The sequence below is a fragment of the Neomonachus schauinslandi genome, chromosome X (genome assembly GCF_002201575.2).
Source record: "Neomonachus schauinslandi chromosome X, ASM220157v2, whole genome shotgun sequence".
NCBI classification, from domain to species: Eukaryota; Metazoa; Chordata; class Mammalia; order Carnivora; family Phocidae; genus Neomonachus; species Neomonachus schauinslandi.
Window position 1 is genome coordinate 66476751 of NC_058419.1, and position 20736 is coordinate 66497486.

Consider the following 20736-nt stretch of genomic DNA (forward strand, 5'->3'; position numbering starts at 1 on the left):
CCTCAGCAAAATACTAGCAAACCAAATTCAACAGCATATAAAAAGGATCATATACTATAATCAAGTGAGATTTATTCCTGGGATGCAAGGATGGTTCAATGTATGCAACTAATAAATGTAATACACCACATTAACAGAATAGTGAATAAAAATTATATGACCATCTCAATAGATGTGGAATATACATTTGATAAAATTCAACATCTTTCCATGATAAAAATTTCCAACAAATAAGGTATAGCAAAAAGTCCTTCAACATAATAAAGGTCGTATATGATAAGGCCACACCTAACATCATACTTAATGGTGAAAATCTAAAAGCTTCTCCTTTAAGAAACAAGACAAAGTTGCCCACTTTCACTACTTCTATGCAAAACAGTGCTTAAAGTCCTAGACAGAGCAACTAGGCAAGAAAAGGAAATAAAAGGCATCCAAATCATAAAGGAAGAAGTAAAATTGCTGTTGTTTGCAGATTACATGCTCTTACATAGAGAAAACTCTAGAGACGCCACCAAAAACCTGTTAGAACAAATAAATGAATTTAGTGAAGTTGCAGGATACAAAATCAACATACAAAAATCAGTTGCATCTCTATATGCTAATAATAAACTATCTGAAAGGGAAGTTAAGAAAACAATTTCATTTATAATTGCGTCAAAGAGAAAAATACTTAGAAATAAATTTAACAGCAGAAATGAAAAATCTATACACTGAAACTATAGGACATTGGTGAAAGAAATTGGACAAGACACAAATAAATGGTAAGATATCCAGTGGTCATGAATTGGGAGACTTACTATTGTTAAAATGTCCATACTACTTAAAGTGATCTATAGATTAAATGCAATCTCTACCAAAATTCAAGCGGTATTTTTCATAAAAATAGAAAAAATTATAAAATTCATATGAAACCACAGAAGACTGAATAGCCAAAGGAATCTTCAGCAAGAAGAACAAAGTGGAAGCATCACACTGCCTGCTTTCAAAGTCTATTACAAAGCTCTTGTAATCAAAACAGTATGGTACTGGCATAAAAACAGATACATAGTCCAATGGAACAGAATAGAGAGTCCAGAAATAAATCCACACATATGCAGTCTACTAATATTTGACAAGGGTGCTAAGAATACACAATGGGGGAAGGATAGTCTCTTTAATAAATGGCACTGGGAAATCTGGATATCCACATGCAAAAGAATAAATTTGGAACCTATCTTACATCATACACAAAAATCAACTCAAAATGGATTAAAGACTTAAATGTATAATCTTAAACTATAAAACTTAGAGAAGAAAACATAGGGAAAATGTTCCCAGACCCTGGTCTTGGCAATGATTTTCTGGATATGACACCAAAAGCAAATGTAACAAAAGCAAAAATAACCTTGTGGAATTTTATCAAACTAAAAACTCCTGCACAGCAAAGGAAACAATCAACAAAATGAAGCAGCAACCCACAGAATGGAAGGAAAAATACTTACAAATCATATACTTGATAAGGGATTAGGCTCCCTTGAAAAGGAACTTATACAAGTAATTCAATAGCAAAAGAATAGCTAAAAAATGGACAAAGAATCTGAATAGTCATTTTTCTAAGGAAGACATACAAATGGCCAATGGGTATATGAAAAGGTGCTCAACATCAAGGAAATCATTCATCAAGGAAATATAAATTAAAACCACAGTGACATATCACCTTGCATATGTTACAATAGCTAATCTCAAAAAGAAAAGATAAAAAGTGTTTCATTTATCTATCCACCCAGCAACAAAGAGAATCAGTGTGTTCTCTATATTTATGAGACTATTACTCTTTTTGTTATTGTTTGTTCTTTTATTTTTTAGATTCCACATGTAAGTGAAATCATGTTATTTGTCCTTCTGTCTGACATTCCAATATTGTAATAATTTTATAGGGTGACAGATGGTAACTGCACTTATCATGATGAGCACTTCATAATTTAAATAATTATCAAATCAGTATGTTGTACATGCAAAACTAATATAATATGTCAACTATACTTCAATTTCAAATAACATTTTTTTTAATTTAAAAAAGATAAATGTTGGCAAGGGTGTGGAGAAAAGGGAACACTTGTGCACTGTGGTGGGAATGTAAATTGGTAGAGCCATTATGGAAAACAGTATGGAGGTTCCTCAAAAAATTAACAATAGAACTACCATGTGATCCAGCAATCACACTTTTGAGTATATATCAAAAGGAAATGAAACTTGTATCTCAAAGAGATATCTAAGCTAGTACATTCATTGCTGCCTTACTGACAGTATTCAATATATGGAAACTACCTAGTGTTCATTGATGGATGAATGGATACAAAAATATAATGGAATATTTTTCAACCATGGAAACAAAGAAATACTGCCATTTGCAACACCATGGATGTTGCTAAGTGAAATAAGCCAGGCACAGAAAACATACTATATGATCTCACTTATATGTGGAATAAAAAAGGTGAATTCATAGAAGCAGAGAGTAGAAAGGTGGTTGCCATGGCCTGGGGTCAGGGGGAAGGAATAAGGAAATGCTGGTGAAAGGGTACAAACTTAGTGTCATAAGATGAATAAGATATGGGGATGTAATGTACAACATGACTATAAATTAATAATACTGTATACTTGAAATTTACTAAGAGTGTAGATCTTAAGTGTTTTTACTACACACACACACACACACACACACACACACACAATGGTAAATACAATGACATATTACCTCACACCTGTAAGAATGGCAATCATCAAGAAGACAAGAGATAAGTGCTGGGAAGGATGTCAAGAAGGGGAATATTTATGCACTGTTGATAGGACTATAAATTGGTTCAGCCACTAAGGAGAATAGTATGGAGGTTCTTCAAAAAATAAAAAACTACCATACATTCCAGAAATCCCCCTTTTGGGTATACATACAAAGGAAATCAAAAGAGGTTACCAAAAAGACATATGCATTCCCAAGTTTATTGCAGCATTATTCACAATAGTTTACAATAGTCAAGATATGAAAACAACATGAGTGCCTGTGAATAGATGCTTAGATAAATAAGTAAATAAGACTGGATTTTATAAATGTATATATATATATATATATTTATGTATGTGTGTATATAGTGTATATATATATATATACACACACATATATATATGAAATACTGTTCAGCCATGACGAAAAAGTTTTGCCATTTGTAACAACATGGATGGACCTTGAGGACATTATGCTAAGTGAGATAAATCACACAGAAAGACAAATACTGTGTAATATCTCTTATATGTGGACTCTAAAAGAACTGAAATCATAAAAGCAGAGAGTAAAATGGTAGTTACCAGAGACTGAGAGTGGGGGATGAGAGAGATGTGTAAGGGTACATACTTGCAACTAATAGATAAATAACTCTTAGAAACCTAATACATAATACAGTGATTATAGATGATAAAACTGTATTATAAATATTAAACTTGCTAAGAGACAATCATAAGGATACTCACTGGCCTTCAGAAAAAAAATAGAGGACGTCAGTGAGACCCTTACCACATAAATAAAAGAGTTAAAAAAGAATCAGTCAGAGATGAAGACTGCAATGAACGAGACTGGAAATAGGCTTGATGCAATGAACAGCAGGCTGGAAGAAGCTGAGGAATGAATTAGTGACCTAGAAGACAAAAGAAAGGAAAATAATGAAGCGGAACAAAAGAGACAAAGAAGAATTATGCAAAATGAGAATAGACTTAGGGAGGTGAGTGACCCCATCAAATGTATTAACAATTGTATTATAGGAGTCCCAGAAGAAGAAGAAGAGAGAGAAGAGGGGGCAGAAAATTTATTTGAAGGAATAATAGTTGAAAACTTCCCTAATTTGGGGAAGGAAACAGACATCCACATCCAGGAGGCACAGAGAACTCCCATCAAAATCTAATAAAAGCAACCCTGGAGTGGTGGGGGTGGGAGGTATGGGGTGGCTGGGTGATAGACATTGGGGAGGGTATGTGCTATGGTGAGCATTGTGAATTGTGTAAGACTGTTGAATCACAGACCTGTACCTCTGAAACAAATAATTCATTATATGTTAAAAAAAAAAGAAGAAGAAGTAGAAGAAAATAGCAGGAAGGGAAAAATGAAGGGGGGGAAATCATAGGGGGAGACGAACCATGAGAGACTATGGACTCTGAGAAACAAACTGAGGGTTCTAGAGGGGAGGGGGGTGGGGGATGGGTTAGCCTGGTGATGGGTATTAAAGAGGGCACGTACTGAATGGAGCACTGGGTGAATCATGGAACACTACATCAAAAACTAATGATGTAATGTATGGTGATTAACATAACATAATAAAATAAAAAAAATTAAAAAAGAATAAAAAAATTTAAAAAAAGGAAGTTAGGTCAAACATCTGGACCACTAAAAAAAAAAAAATCTAACAAAAGCAGGCCAACACCGAGACATATTATAATTAAATTTGCAAAATACAGTGATAAAGAAAATATCTTAAAAGCAGCAAGACACAAGAAGTCCTTAACTCACAAGGTAAGACCCCTAAGGCTAGCTGGAGATTTCTCAACAGAAACTTGGCAAACCAGAAGGGAGTGGGATGATAAATTCAAAGTGCCAAACGGAAAAAATCTGCAGCCAAGAATACTCAATCCACCAAGGCTGTCATTCAGAATAGAAGGAGAAATAGAGTTTCTCAGACAAACAAAAACTAAAGGAGTTTGTGACGACTAAACCAGCCCTGCAAGAGAGATTAAAGGGCACTTTGAGTGCAAAGGAGAGACCAAAAGTGACAAAGACAAGAAAGGATCAGAGAAAATCTCCAGAAACAGTTACAAAACAAGTAATGAAATGGAAATAAATATATATCTATCAATACTTACTTTGAATGTAAGTGGACCAAACACTCCAATCAAAAGACATAGGGTGTCAGAATGGATAAAATACAAGACCCACCTATATGCTGACTACAGAAGACTTATCGTAGGCCTAAAGACACCTGCAGATTGAAAGTAAGGGGATGGAGAAACATTTATCACCCAGAAGAATGTCAAAAGAAAGCTGGAAACAGTATTATATTGGACAAACTAGACTGTAAAACAAAGACTGTAAAAAGAGACAAAAAGGGCTCTATATTCTCATAATGGAAAATCCAAGAAGAAGATATAACAATTGTAAATATGCACCCCCCATGGGATTGCCCAAATATATAAAATAATTAATAACAAACATAAAGGAACTCATTGATAATAATACAATAAGAGTAGGGGAAAATAACACCCCACGTACGTTAATGGACAGATCATCTACATAGAAAATCGAGAAGAAAAATAACAGCTTTCTTTTTTTTCTTCTTTTAAGATTTTATTTATTTATTTGACTGAGAGAGACATAGCGAGAGTGGGAACACAAGCAGGGGGACTGGTAGAGGGAGAAGCAGGCTTCCCGCTGAGCAGGGAGCCTGATGTGGGGCTCGATCCCAGGACCCTGGGATCATGACCTGAGCCGAAGGCAGACACTTAACGACTGAGCCACCCAGGCACCCGAATAATGGCTTTCAATGACACCCTGGACCCGATGGACTTAACATATATATTCAGAACACTCCAGACTAAAATGGGAGAATACACATTCTTTCAAGTGCACATGGAACAAAATAGATTACATATTAGGTCACAAATCAGGCCTCAACAAATACAAGAAGATTGAAGTCATACATGCACCTTATCTGACCACAACACTATGAAACTAGAAGTCAAACACAAGAAAAAATGTGGAAAGAACCACAAATACATGGAGGTTAAACGACATGCTACTAAAGAATGAATGGGTCAACCAGGAAATAAAGAAGAAACAACAACAACAACAAAATACATGGAAACAAATGAAAATAAAAGCACAGCAGTCCAAACCTTTGGGATGCAGCAAAAGCAATCTCCAGAGGGGAGTATATAGCAATACAGGCCTAATTCAAGAAGCAAGGAAAATCTCAAATAAACAACCTAACCTTTTACCTAAAGGAGCTAGAAAAAGTACAAAAAACAAAACTTAAAGCCAGTGGAAGGAAATAATAAAGCTTAGAGCAGAAATAAATGATATAGAAACTAAACAAAAACAAAAGCAATAGAACAGATCAATGAAGCCAGGAGCTGATTCTTTGAAAAGATTAATAAAACTGATAAACCTCTTGCCAGATTTATTAAAAAGAAAAGAGACAGGGCCCAAACGAATAAAATCACAAGTGAGAGGAGAAAGAACAACCAACACCACAGAAATACAAACTATTATAAGAGAATATTATCAAAATCCATATGCCAACAAATTGGAAAAGTTGGAAGAAACTGGTAAATTCCTAGAAACATAAACTACAAAACTAAAACAGGAAGATATAGAAAACTTGAACAGACTGATAACCAGCAAAGAAATTGAATCAGTAATCATAAAAATCCCTACAAACAAAAGGCCAAGACCAGACGGCTTCCACAGGCAAATTCTACCAAACATTTAAAGAAGAGTTAATAACTATTCTTCTCAAACTGTTCCAAAAAAATAGAAAAGGAAAACTTCCGATTTCATTTATGAGGCCAGCAAAACCCTGATAACAAAGCCAATGGAGACACCACTAAAAAAGAGAACTACCGGCCAATATCCCTTATGAACATGGATGCAAAAATTGTCAGTAAAATACTAGCAAACCAAATCCAACAATACATTTAAAAAAAATCATTCACCACGATCAAGTGAGATTTATTCCTGAGATACAAGGGTGGTTCAATATTTACAAATCAATGTGATATACCACATTAATAAAAGAAAGGACAGTAACCATATGATTATTTCAATGGATGCATCAAAAACATTTGACAAAGTACAACATCCATTCATGATAAAAACAACAAAGTAGGTTTACTAAAGGCCATCTATGGAAAACCCATAGCTAATATCATACTCGATGGAGAAAAACTGAGAGCTTTTCCTCTACAGTCAGGAGGAAGACAGGGATGTCCACTCTCACCACTGTTATTTAACAATACTGAAAGTCCTAGCCATAGCAATTAGGCAACAAAAAGCAATAAAAGGCATCCAAATCAGCAAGGAAGAAGTCAATCTTTCACTATTTGCAGATGATATGATATTCTATATTGAAAACCCAAAACACTCCAACAAAAAACTGGTAGAACTGATACACGACTTCAGTAAAGTCACAGGGTACAAAATCAATGTACAGAAATCTGTTGCATTTCTCTATAGCAATAATGAAGATTATTGAAAGTATTTCTATATGTATCTCTTTACAGAGAGAGAAAATAAGGAATCAATCCCATTTACAATTGCACCAAAAACAATAAGATACCTAGGATTAAACCTAACCAAAGAGGTGAAATCACAAGTGAGAGGAGAAAGAACAACCAACACCACAGAAATACAAACTATTATAAGAGTTCCGTACTCTGAAAACTAGAAAACACTGATGAAAGAAATTGAAGATGCCACAAAGAAATGGAAAGACATTCCATGCTCATGGATCAGAAGAACAAATATGTTAAAATGTCTATACTACCCAAAGCAATCTACATATTTAATGAAATCCCTATCAAAATACCACTAGCATTTTTCACAGAGCTAGAACAAACCATCCTAAAATTTGTATGGAACCAGAAAAGACCCCGAATAGCCAGAGCAACCAAAGCAACCTTGAAAAAGAAAAGCAAAGCTGGAGGCATCACAATTCCAAACTTCAAGTTACATTACAAAGCTGTACTAATCAAAACAGTATTGTACTGGCACAAAAGCATACACATAAAACAATAGAACAGAATAGAAAACCTAGAAATGAACCCACAACTATATAGTCAGCTAATTTTCGACAAAGCAGGAAAGAATATCCATTGGATAAAATACAGTCTCTTTAACAAAGGGTGTTGGGAAAACTGGACAGCAACACGCTGAAGAATGAAATGGGACCGCACTTTCTTACACCATACAGAAAAATAAATTCAAAATGTATTAAAGATCTAAATGTAAGACCTTAGACCATAAAAACCCTACAGGAGAACACAGGCAGTAACTTCTTTAACATTGGCTGTGACAACTTCTTTCTAGATATATCTCCTGAGGGAAAGGAAACAAAAGCAAAAATAAACTATTGGGACTTTATCAAAATAAAAAGTTTCTGCTCAGCAAAGGAAACAATCAACAAAACTAAAAGGCAACCTATGGAATGGGAGAAGATATTTGTGATGGCATATGTGATAAAGGGTTAGTATCCCAAATATATAAAGAACTTATGTAAAACCCCAAAAATGAATAATCCAATTAAAAATGGGCAGAAGACGTAAGTAGACATTTTTCCAAAGAAGACATCCAGATGGCCAACAAACACAGGAAAAGATGTTCAGTATCACTGATTATAAGGGAAATGCAAATCAAAAATACAATGAGCTATCACCTCACACCTGTCAGAATGGCTAAAATCAACAGCACAAGAACAGGTCAACACCAAAAGGGGTGGTTTTGTGCTGTTGGTGGGAATGCAAACTGGTGCAGTCACTCTGGAAAACAGTAGGGAGGTTTCTCAAAAAGTTAAAAATAGAACTACCCTCAGATCCAGCAGTTGCACTACTAGGTATTTACCCAAAGAATACAACAATACTAAGTGAAAGGGAGACATGCACCCCAATGTTTTTAGCAGCATCATTAATAATAGCTAAATTATGGAAACAGCCCAAGTGTCCATCGACTGATGAATGGGCAAAGAAGATGTGGAGGATAAATATATATAATGGAGTATTATTCAGCTATAAAAAAGAATGAAATCTTGCCATTTGCAACGACATGGATGGAGCTAGAATATCATGCAAAGGGAAATAAGTCCATCAGAAAATGTCAAATACCCTATGGTTTCACTCATAAGTGGAATTTAAGAAACAAAACAGATGAGCAAAGGAAAAAAAGAGAGAGAGAGAGAGACAGGGAGGCAAACTACAAAATAGACTCTTAACTATAGAGAACAAACTGATGGTTACCAAAATGGAGTTGGGTGGGTAGACTGGTTAAAGAGGTGATGGGGATTAAGGAGTGTACTTGTTGTGATGAGCACCTACTGTTGTATGGAGGTGTTGAATCACTATATTGTACACCTGAAACTAATATTACACTATATGTTAAGTAACTGGAATGTAAATAAAAACTTTGAAAAATATACACCTTAAATTTACACAATGTTGTATGTAAAATATATCTCAATAAAAAATATTTATCAAAAAATGGTAACTGTGAGATAACAAATGCATTAATTAGCTTGATTGTCATAATCATTTCACAATGTATATACCTACCAAATGATCACATTATACACCTTAAATATATACAATTTTTATTTGTCAACTATACCTCAATAACGCTGGAAAAATATTTAAATATCTATGTCTGAACCTTAGGACTCAAATAATTAATTGGGCTATTAAAATAAAAATTGCAACTGAAATGAGACGGTATTTCACTACATCATTAATTTAGTAATATCAACCATGAACTTAACCTGAAAAGAAACAAGAAAGCTCTTATCACTTCAGGAAATTACTGCCTATATAACCATGAAGAATAGAGCACAACCCTGTTGAAATCCTTGTTTCAATTCACTCAATACAGAATGTAAGACATGGGTCTCAGCAAAATCACAAATTTCTCCATGTCATAGACCTTTAAAAATCATTAAACAGTGAGTTTCAAATCCATAAATGTCAAAATCTTACTATACTTCCATTATTGTGCTTGTGTCATTGAACACCTATCCCCCTGACGAGAAGATGAGCTTCATGGGGACAGGCCTCCTGTTTCTCCATTCTTTTTATGCCAAAGCTGACCTACACAAATCAACCATCCCAGAAACATTTGTTGAATTAAATTGCTTCCTAATTGGTCTGCTTCCAAGCCATCCTCCTCTCCGAAATCCTGCCAGTCACAAAAATACATCTCTGCTAATGTCATTCCATTGTCCCAAACCTTTAATGGCTGTTCATAGTAATCTGCTTTAGAGGATTATGTCCACACACCCTGGCAAGGCGTATAAGGACCGTCACACTGTTCCCTCAGCCTATATTCCCCGTCTCAGTCCCAGCCTCTCCTCTTCACACACCCGCTCAAGCCATATTAGGTGTTCCTTGAACACTTTTGGATTTTTATGACTATGTCTTTGCAAACGCTGTTTCCTCTGTCTGAAAGATCCTTCCCCTCTCGTCTGCCTAGCAAACATTTATTATTAAAGCTTAGTTTAAATATTACTACCTTTGCATCTTTCCCTGACCCCTCACAGATTTGACGTCCCCTTCGTTTGTTTTTCTGTACCAATAGGTTTATTTATTCTGAAAACGGACGAAGCTAAACTCAGGGGTAAGGGAAGAAGAGAAGGAAGCGGGGAGCGTCCTGTGAATGGACTTACCTATGCAGTGATTGCGGCACTACGCGTTAAGCACATTGTTCAAGCAGCAGTGGGAGGATGGGGTTGGATAACCTTTCAGTCTTAAGAGGCTATGGCTGGCGTCTTTCGCACAGCGTGTACGTGTGCTCCCGCGTTTGTGTTGAGGGGGGAAACAAAGAGAGACAAAAAACCGAAAGAGAGATCAGAAAGCAGATGAGGGGGGACGCAGTGCAGTAAAGACAGATGGGCGGACCCAAATTTCTTCCGCTTCACCGTTTTGCGGAGGTCCAGCTCTGCATCTAGCGCTGTAGCAAGGGGGTGGAAGAGGAGAAAAGGGGAAGGACCGCATTCCCTCTGAGCGTGCCCAGCCTCGACTGCCCGGCGGATCACCTTCCGCTCCAACAAGGCCAGTTCCTCCTCGCCATGACTTACGCCTATTGTGCCAGGCAGGGCGCACTCTGCCCCGCAGCCTTACAGGTGGTGTCGGTTTGGTGAGACGTTCCCGCCAGGCTAGGCAGTGGAGCGCCGCACAGCGCTCCTTCCAGCCTCCCAACTGCCTGCCGGGCAGTTCCGACCCAGCGCCGACAGGCCTGCTCGGTCGATCTTCGATCCAAAGATGCGGCGGGGCTGGAAGATGGCTCTGTCCGGGGGGCTGCGGTGCTGTCGCCGAGTACTTTCCTGGGTGCCAGTGCTCGTTATCGTCCTCGTTGTGCTTTGGTCCTACTATGCCTACGTCTTTGAACTCTGCCTGGGTAAGTGGAGCTGGGCACCTACGGTGGGGAAATTATGCTCCAGGATAATTGTCTGTCGTACCCTTCACCCTGGTGTCCCCCTCCCGCGTGTTCTTAGCCCTCACACTGCAGGGTTTTTTTGTTTTTGTTTTTGTTTTTTTTGAGGGGAGGGGGTTGTTTGTTTGTTCTTAGCTCTCTGGAGACCTCCTCATCTCCAACCTCTGGCTTCTCACAGTATTTCTTCACAGTCTTCCCATGAGGGTCCCACCGTGTCGCCATCGCTTCCCACTGAGGGCTTTTTACATTATTCCCTGGCCTTACCCACAAGAATCTCCTGACACTTTCCACTAGAGCCCTCTTTTCTCATACAGGACAACCACTTGTGCCTGGTGTTCTCGTTCTGGGGGCTCCCACCCTACGCAATTGAGAAAACAACACACCCTGTATCGTTAAACTGCTTACACTCTGAATCCCACCAATGCATCCAACTAGGAGCCGCACATTTTCGCATTCCCTCCCACTAAGGAATCCCAAAATATTTCCTGTACTCTCTTACTAGCTCTCTTTTTTCCAACACTGGAATTCATCCTTTTTCCATGATCCTCTCACATTGGCATAAGTGCTTCACAGCTTCTCCCACAGAGGACCCCACAGTATGCCTTGTTTTATCCCACTGGGTCTCCCCTTTTCACAAAGTGAAAATGGGCCCTTTATTCTCTTTCCCTGTGGGCTTTACCATTTTGTCATCTTCTCCAGTGGAATGAGGGTCCTACAATACATCTTGTCCTGTCCCCTCACATTAGAGCCCCTGATTTTATCACACTGGGGTTCCCTTTCTTCTTCTGCTCCCCACATTATTTTCTCACACCTCATACTAGGCACCCTGCTTTTATCACAATATGGTCATGCCTTGTCCGCTCTCTTCTCACATTAGTGTCCTCTTTACCCTCCCACAAGAGTTTCCACAATATCTCACACCCCTCCCGAGGGCCACTACTTTTCTTTTCAGTTACCATTACTACTTTTCTAATGATACTCCCCCTTTGTTATCTGTTTTGAAAACTAATCCCCACCTCCTGCAGCTCTCTTTTATTGTTAGCCCCACATTTTGCCATCCTCTTTCTCTAAGTTTTTTTTTATTATTATTATTATTTTATCTCAATTCCCTTTAGGGTTGTCCTTTTCCCCTGTCTTCTCAAACTAGGAAAACACTATACTTTTCCACTGGGATTTCTAATACTTCCTTCCCAGTCCCATGGGAGCCTCATTTCTTGTCCCATTTCATTAGATCATCCCTTTTATAAATCTAGAGTCTCCTCTTGTACCCTGTCCTGTCACATTATGGAGCATTCCATCCCCTTCTTATGTATAAAATGGTTCCCACAGCCTATTTTATGATTTCAAACTCAGAATTCCACAGTATTTCCTGAAACAAACCCCAACATCCTATCCTGTATGTTCCCCAATTGTATTACCCCAGTCACCTGTCCTTATCACTAATGGTTTTATAGTGTTCTTACAAATTCACAATGGAGTTTTTATATTATATCCTGTCTCCTCACAACAGACCTTCTGTTTTTCTCACAGTGAGATCTCCCCTTGCCTCTGTCCTCTCTCATTGAAGAATTTCCATCTCTTCTCAAATGAGATTCACTAATAGTTATTGTCACTTCAGTATGAGAAATCCCACTTCTAGCACCTTTAAACTTGTGTCCTGCAGTGATCCCCATTCATTCAGTATGAGGTTCCAGCATATTCCAGTCCCCTCACACTAGGACTCTTATTTGGCCCTTTGGTCACCCATGCACTGTCAGGTCCTTCCACAATAACTTTATGTCTTTATACTGGGTTTTTAACATCTTAAAAATTATGGTTAGGGTGCTGTTTTGTCCAACCCAGGACCTGACCCTTCTTACAACTTCCTTCTCTTACATATTTGACAAAGCAATAGTTTACTCCAGGTAGATGGAGATTAAGTAGGGAGCCAGGAGATAACTCTGTTTCCCAATATAGAAATTTCTTCTAATAAACTATGCATGAGAGTTTGAATTTTCTACCTCTCCTTCTTAGATTTATTATGGAAAATGTACTGAGATTTTAAAAATAAATTCAATTAGTTGCCTTTATAGATGCAAATACAAGCTGCTTTTCTTTTTATCTCAAACTTTATTTCAACCTTTACCTCAACAATAAACCTCAGCTTTATTGATGAGTATTAAGTTGGCTATGCAATGATTGGGAAATTTTACTATTTTCAGACTTCACCATTTTGCTTTTTTCAATGATTGACTGAAGGGTTAAAAGTTCAGCTCCATTATTATACTATGGGCTTTGCTTCTTAGGATCAATACCATCTTGTAAACACTGCTAAGCCTATGTTAAAGTTTTGCAGTACTGACTTACATGAGCTTAGCCAAGCATTCATTTTAAAAATTAATAATAATAATGGCTGACACTTACATAGTGCTTAATCTGTTCTAGGCAATGTTCTAAGTACTGTAGATATCTTAATTCTCTCTATATTAAATCACTTTATCCTGAAAATAACCATACAAAGTAGGTACCCTTAGTGTCCCCATTTTACAGATGTGCAAACTGAGGCAAAGTTCAAGTTAGAATTAGTGAAAATAGTTAAAGGAAGCTTAGAGCTTTTTTATTTTGTTTTATTTAACATATTTTCAGGGCACTTGTTATATGCCAGGCACTGTTTTAAATGGCGCTCACGTGCACACACACACACACACACTCACACTCAATTCTCGTAACAACCTTATAAGGTACATTCCCATTTTAAAGACAAGAAAACTGAGGCACAGACAGATGAAGACGTTTGCCTAGGGTCATACAGCTAATAAATGGCCGAGCTTGGATGGCAACCCAGGCAGTATGGTTCCACAGTCCATGCTTTAACTGCCATAGTGTCGTAACTCTCTGCCTTCTCTCAACAAATACAGAAGGCAAAGCTTGTGACTAACAGGCCAAATGTCACCTGCAGATGTATTTTATTTGGCCTGCACAGTGTTTTCTTAATATTTTGTATCAGTTATCATTATTTAAAAACCAGGAGAGTAACGTAGCCTTGACTTCCAATTCTGGCTCCACCTTCATTCTGTCATCTTCATTTCACAGTCTTCTAAAACCTTGGTTTCAGAGAGGTTAAATCAAATCTTCCTACGTCACTTGTTTAGGAAATAATGGAAAATTGGGTGTCAAGGCTGCTTGAAACCAAAACAACACAACCAAATTAACAGATTCAAATTTCAATATGACTCAAAAAGTAGTATTAAGAATCTAACTTCTTTCTCGAAATAGAACCTGATGTCTTTATCTGTAATTTCAGGTTAGAACTGAAGCCAAAAGTGGTATTTTTGTCTTATAAAGTTTGAATTCTGCCACTTACTAACTAGGAGATCTGCGGCAATTTACCTAATCTTTCTCAACCAAGGTTGCCTCACATGGCACCTTGCTTATATGGTTGTTCATTCATACCACAGATACTTCCTTAGCACCTATTATATGCCATTTAGAGCATTGTTGTTGTGAGATTTAAATAATATCATGCATCTGTATATCTTCTTTGAAAAATGTCTATTCGTGTCTTTTGCCCATTTTTAAAACATTTTTTATTTAAATTCAATTATTTAACATATAATATATTATTATTATTTTTTTTAAAGATTTTATTTATTTGACAGAGAGACACACAGTGAGAGAGGGAACACAAGCAAGGGGGAGTGGGAGAGGGAGAAGCAGGCTTCTGCAGAGCAGAGAGCCCGATATGGGACTCGATCCCAGGACCCTGGGACCATGACCTGAGCCGAAGGCAGTTGCTTAACAACTGAGCCACCCAGGCGCCCAACATATAATATATTATTGGTTTCAGAGGTACAGGCCTGTGACTCATCAGTCTTATATAATACCCAGTGCTCATTACATCACATGCCCTCCTTAATGTCCATTACCCAGTTGCTCCATCTCTGCACCCCCTGCCCTCCAGCAACCCTCAGTTTGTTTCCTATACTTAAGAGTCTCCTATGATTTGTCTCCCTCTTTGGTTTCGTCTTCTTTAATTTTTTCGTGTCTTCCCCTATGATCCTCTGTTTTGTTTCTTAAAGTCCACATACCAGTGAGATCATATGATAATTGTCTTTCCCTGACTGACATATTTTGCCTAGCATAATACCCTATGGTTCCATCCATGTCATTGCAAATGGCAAGAGTCCATTCTATTTGATGGCTGCATAATATTCCATTTTGGATCACTACATTTGTATCTTTGGGGCAAATACCCAGTAGTGCAATTGCTGGGTCATAGGGCAGCTCTATTTTCAACTTTTTGAGGAACCTCCATTCTGTTTTCCAGAGTGGCTGCACCAGCTAGCATTCCCACCAACAGTGTAGGAAGGTTCCCCTTTCTCCACATCCTCGCCAACATCTGTCGTTTCCTAACTTGTTAATTTTAGCCATTCTGACTGGTGTGAGGTGGTATCTCATTGTGGTCTTGATTTGTATTTCCCTGATGCTGAGTGATATGGGGCATTTTTTTCGTGTCTGTTAGCCATTTGTATGTCTTCTTTGGAGAAATGTCTGTGTCTTCTGCCCATTTCTTGATTGGATTATTTGTTCTTTGGGTGTTGAGTTTGATATGTTCTTTATGGATTTTGGATACTAGCCCTTCATCTGATATGTCATTTGCAAATATTTTCTCCCATTCTGTCGGGTGTCTTTTGGTTTTGTCAACTGTTTCCTTTCCTGTGCAAAAGCTTTTTATCTTGATGAAGTCCCAATAGTTCATTTTTACCTTTTCTTTCCCTTGACTTTGGAGACGTGTCTAGCAAGAAGTTGCTGGAGCCGAGGTCAAAGAGGATGCTGCCTGTGTTCTCCTCAAGGATTTTGATGGATTCCTGTCTCATATTTAAGTCTTTCATCCATTTTGAGTCTATTTTTGTGTATGGTGTAAGGAAATCATGACCTGAGCCCAAGGCCGACGCTTAATGACTGAGCCACTCAGGCGCCCCTGACTGTGGTTTTTTCATATGTGGTTTTTATGATATTGAGGTATGTACACTGCAGAGGGTTTTTATCAAGAAAGGATTCTGTATTTTGTCAAATGCTTTTTCTGCATCTATTGAGAGGATTGTAATGTTCTGTCCTTTCTTTTGTTGATGTGGTGTATCACATTGATTGATTTGTGGATGGTGAACCACCCCTGCAGCCCAAAAATAAATCCTATTTGGTGGTGGTGAGTAATCCTTTTAATGTACTCTTGGATCCTATTAGCTAGTATCTTGGTAAAAATTTTTACATCCATGTTCATCAGAGATATTGGTCTGTAATTCTTTTTGATGGGGTCTTTGGTTTTGGGATCGAGGTAATGCTGGCCTCATAGAATGAGTTTGGAAATTTTCCTTCAATTTTTTTTTTAAACAGCTTCAGAAGAAAAGGTATTAATTCTTCTTTAAATGTTTGGTAGAATTCCCCTGGGAGGCCATCTGGCCCTGGACTCTTGTTTATTGGGTGATTTTTGATTATTGCTTCAATTTCATTGCTGATTATGTGTCTGCTCAGGTTTTCTATTTGTTCCTGATTCAGTTTTGGTAGTATATATGTTTCTAAGAATGCATCCATTTCTTCCAGATTGCCTAATTTGTTGCCGTGTAATTGCTCATAATATTCTCTTACAATGTGTTTCTTCAGTGTTGGTTGTGATTTCTCCTCTTTCATTCCTGATTTTATTCATTTGGGTCCTTTCACTTTTCTTTCTGATAAGTTTGGCTAGGGGTTTATCTATCTTATTAATTTGAAAGAACCAGCTCCTAGTTTTGATCTGTTCTATTTTTTTTTTTTCTGTATCATTGATTTCTGTTCTAATCTTTATTATTTCTCTTTTCCAGCTGGATTTTGGCTTGATTTGCTATTCTTTTTCCAGTTCCTTTAGGTGTAGGTTTATGTTGTGTATTTGAGACTTTTCTTGTTTCTTGAGAAAGGCCTGTATCACTATATACTTCCTGCTTAGGACTGCCTTTGCTTCATCCCAAAGGTTCTGAACTATCTTGTTTTCATTTTCATTTGTTTTCATGTGTTTTTTAATTGTTCTTATATCCCTCTTGACCCATTCATTCTTTACTAGGATAGTCTTTAACCTCCATGTAGTTTTGTTCTTTCCAAATTTTCTTATGTGATTGAGTTCAAGTTTTAAAGCATTGTGGTCCGGGGTGCCTGGGTGGCTCAGTTGGTTAAGTATCCGCCTTTGGCTCAGGTCATGATCCCAGGGTCCTGGGATCAAGCCCTGCCTTGGGCTCCCTGCTCAGCAGGGAGTCTGCCCCTCCCTCTGCCCCTCCACCCACTTGTGCTTGCTCTCTCTCTCTGTCTCTCTGAAATAAATAAATAAAATTAAAATTAAAAAAAAATAAAGCATTGTAGTCTGAAAATATGCATGGTATAATCTCAATCTTTTTGTACCAGTTGATACCTGATTTGTGATCTCTTCTGCAGGATGTTTCATGTGCCCTGGAGAAGAATGTGTATTCTGTTGTTTTAGGATGAAAGGCTCTGAATATATCTGTAAAGTCTATCTGGTAGTGTGTCATTTAAAGCCTTTGTTTCCTTGTTGATCTTCTGCTTAGATGATCTGTCCATTGCTATGAGTGGAGTGTTAAAGTCCACTACTAAGATTGTACTATTATCACTGTGTTTCTTTAATTTTGTTATTAATTGGTTTTTATAGTTGGCTGCTCCCTAATTAGGAGCATAAATATTTACAATTGTTCGACCTTCTTGTTGGATAGATCCTTTTATTATGATATAGTATCTTTCTTCATTTCTTATTTCAGTCTTTGATTTAAAATCTAGTTTGTCTGATGTAAGTATGGCTACTCCAGCTTTCTTTGATGTCCATTTGCATGATAAATGGTTCTCCATCCCTTTACTTTCAATCTGGAAGTGTCTTTGGGTCTAAAATGAGTCTCTTATAGATAGCATTTCGATGGGTCTTGTTTTTCAATCCAGTCTGATACCCTGTGTTTTTTTATTGGAGTTTTTTGTCCATTTACATTCAGATTAGTTATTGAAAGATATGAATTTAGTATCATTTTATGACCTGTAAAGTCTCTGTTTCTGAAGATTGTCTCTGTTCCTTTCTGGTCTTTGTTACTTTTGGGCTCTCTCTCCGCTCAAAGGATCTCCTCTAATATTTCTTGCAGGGCTGGTTTAGTGTTCACAAATTCCTTTAGTTTTTGTTTCCTGGAAACTATCTATCCTTCTATTCTGAATGACAGCCTTGCTGGATAAAGTATTCTTGGCTGCATATTTTTCCCACTTAGCCAGTCCTTTCTGGCCTGGCAGGTCTCTGTGGACAGATCTGCTGCCAGCTTTATCTTTTTACCCTTGTAGGTTAAGGATCTTTTTCCAGAGCTGCTTTCAGGATTTTCTCTTTATTTCTGAAATTTTTGGGTTTCACTATTATATGTCAAGGTGTTGACCTGTTTTATTGATTTTGAAGGGAGGGTTCTGTATGCCTCCTCGACTTGAATGCCTGTTTCCTTCCCCAGATTAGGGATGTTCTCAGTTATAATTTGTTTAAATAACCCTTCTTCCCCCCCTCATTTTCTGGGACCGTTATTATTTGAATATTATTTTGCTTTATGATATCACTGATTTCTCTAATTCTCCTTTCATGATCCAATAGCTGTGTTTCTCTCTTTTTCTCAGCTTCCTTGTTTTCCATCATTTTGTCTTCTGTATCCCTGACTCTGTCTTCTGTCTCATTTATACTAGCTGTTAGAGCCTCCATTTTTTTATTGCATCTCAGGAACTGCATTTTTAATTTTGACCTGATTAGATTTTAGTTCTTTTATTTGTACAGTAAGGGATTTTCTACTGTCTTCTATGCTTTTTTTCCACCCCAGCTAGTGCCTTTATAATTGTTTTGATTTCTAGTTCTGATGTCTTACTTATATCCTTATTGATTAAATCCCCAGCAGTGAGTACTTCTTCCTGTTCTTTCTCTTGGGTTGAGTTTCTCCATCTCATCATTATGCCCAGAAATGAATAAAAGAAAGAGAGAGAAAAGACAAAATTAACAACACCAGAAAAATACAAACAAAACTAACCAGAAGAAAATGGAAACGAATCAAAATAAGAAAAAAGCCAGATAAGAAGTAAACCAGAACAAAACAATAAACTAAATCCTGGGGGTATTTTGGTTTGTTTGATTAAGAAAACTAGACCTCAAAATGGGAAAGAAAGAAAAACCTATATATAAAAAAATACAATAAAATACAATGAAGGAAACCAAAAATAATATATATATATGTATATATAAAACATATAAAGATAAACATGAAAAAAGAATTGAAAAAATAAGAAAATAGCTGGAAAAAATAAAACTAAAAGTCTAAAGAATAATAATAATAATAATAATATAAACATGAATGCTATATTCTGTTTCCCCCAAGTGCTGAAGTTTTGCAATTCTCTATGATCAGTAAACTTCATGCTAGTGAATTGTTCCTACTGGTCTTCTGGAGGAGGGGCCGGTTGCACTGATTCTCAGGTATCCTTCCCCAGGTAGAATTGCGTCCCCTTTCCAGGGGGTGGGCTCAGTGTAAAGGGATGCAGGTTGCGCTATGTGGCAATGTTTTGCTCCCTGAAGGCTTTCAGCACCAATGGGGGGGATTAAAATGGCAGCACCCAGATCTGTAGCCCCGGAGTTTAAATATTGCCTACCTGACTCTTCAGTGAGCCCTCAGAGAAAAGCAGTCAATCACTCTTGTCTCCCTGGTTTCCACTTGAACTCTGTGTTCACCCAGCCTGTGACTGAGCATTTTTATCTCAGGCACATGTCCCAGTTTCTAGTCTCCAAACTTTATGGACTCCTGTGATGTGAACCCATGCCATTCCTCCTGGGGGAAGGAGTGGGGAGGGGGTCTCACTGCACTTCTGCCTTTTGCTGGGCCCCTGCCTGGAGAACAGTTGCTTGACTGTGCAGCAGTTTGCAACACTGAGCAAAAAGCCGGTGCCTACACCCTCTGTTTTCAGCCAGTTTCCCCACTCCGAAGCCTGGAAACTGCCACATTCAGTCACCCCTGTTCTTGTGACCCCGGGGATCATGACACCACACTGTCCCACCTAGGATTCTGCCCTGCTTCACCACCTGAGCACCTTTAAGCCAGGGATGTCCCACACTGTTAGCAGACTTCTAAAAGTTCTGATTTTGCACTCCACTGCTCATAATACTTTGTGGTGGTTTCCTTAAGCTAGCTCCTGCCCCTAAACTCTATCTTCAGATATATCACCCAGATTCACATCTCCAGACATCCTACCTTCCAAAGAGTGGTCACTTTTCTATTTGTAGAATTGCAGCAATTCTTTTCTTAGATATCCGATTTATTTTGCATTTGTTCAGAATGATTTGATAACTATGTAGCTGAATTACAGGGACCAGATAAAATTAAGGTCCCCTACTCCTCCACCATCTTAACTCCTGGGATCTCAACTCGGAATCTTTTTTTTAAATTTCCTTTTCTGATTGTTCATTGCTAGTTCATAGAAATAAAACTGGTATGTGTTGTTGATCTTATATTCTG

General features: G+C 37.7%; 1 protein-coding gene across 1 annotated transcript in view; it reads left to right on the forward strand.

The window, feature by feature from the left end:
* Positions 1-11034: 11034 nt before the first annotated feature.
* The window catches only part of ZDHHC15 (zinc finger DHHC-type palmitoyltransferase 15), an 85864-nt gene continuing 76162 nt past the window's right edge, over positions 11035-20736 (forward strand). Inside the window, exon 1 of the mRNA XM_044911701.1 lies at positions 11035-11170. Within this exon, the coding sequence (XP_044767636.1) occupies positions 11035-11170 (136 nt within the window). The remainder of the gene's footprint in view (positions 11171-20736) is intronic.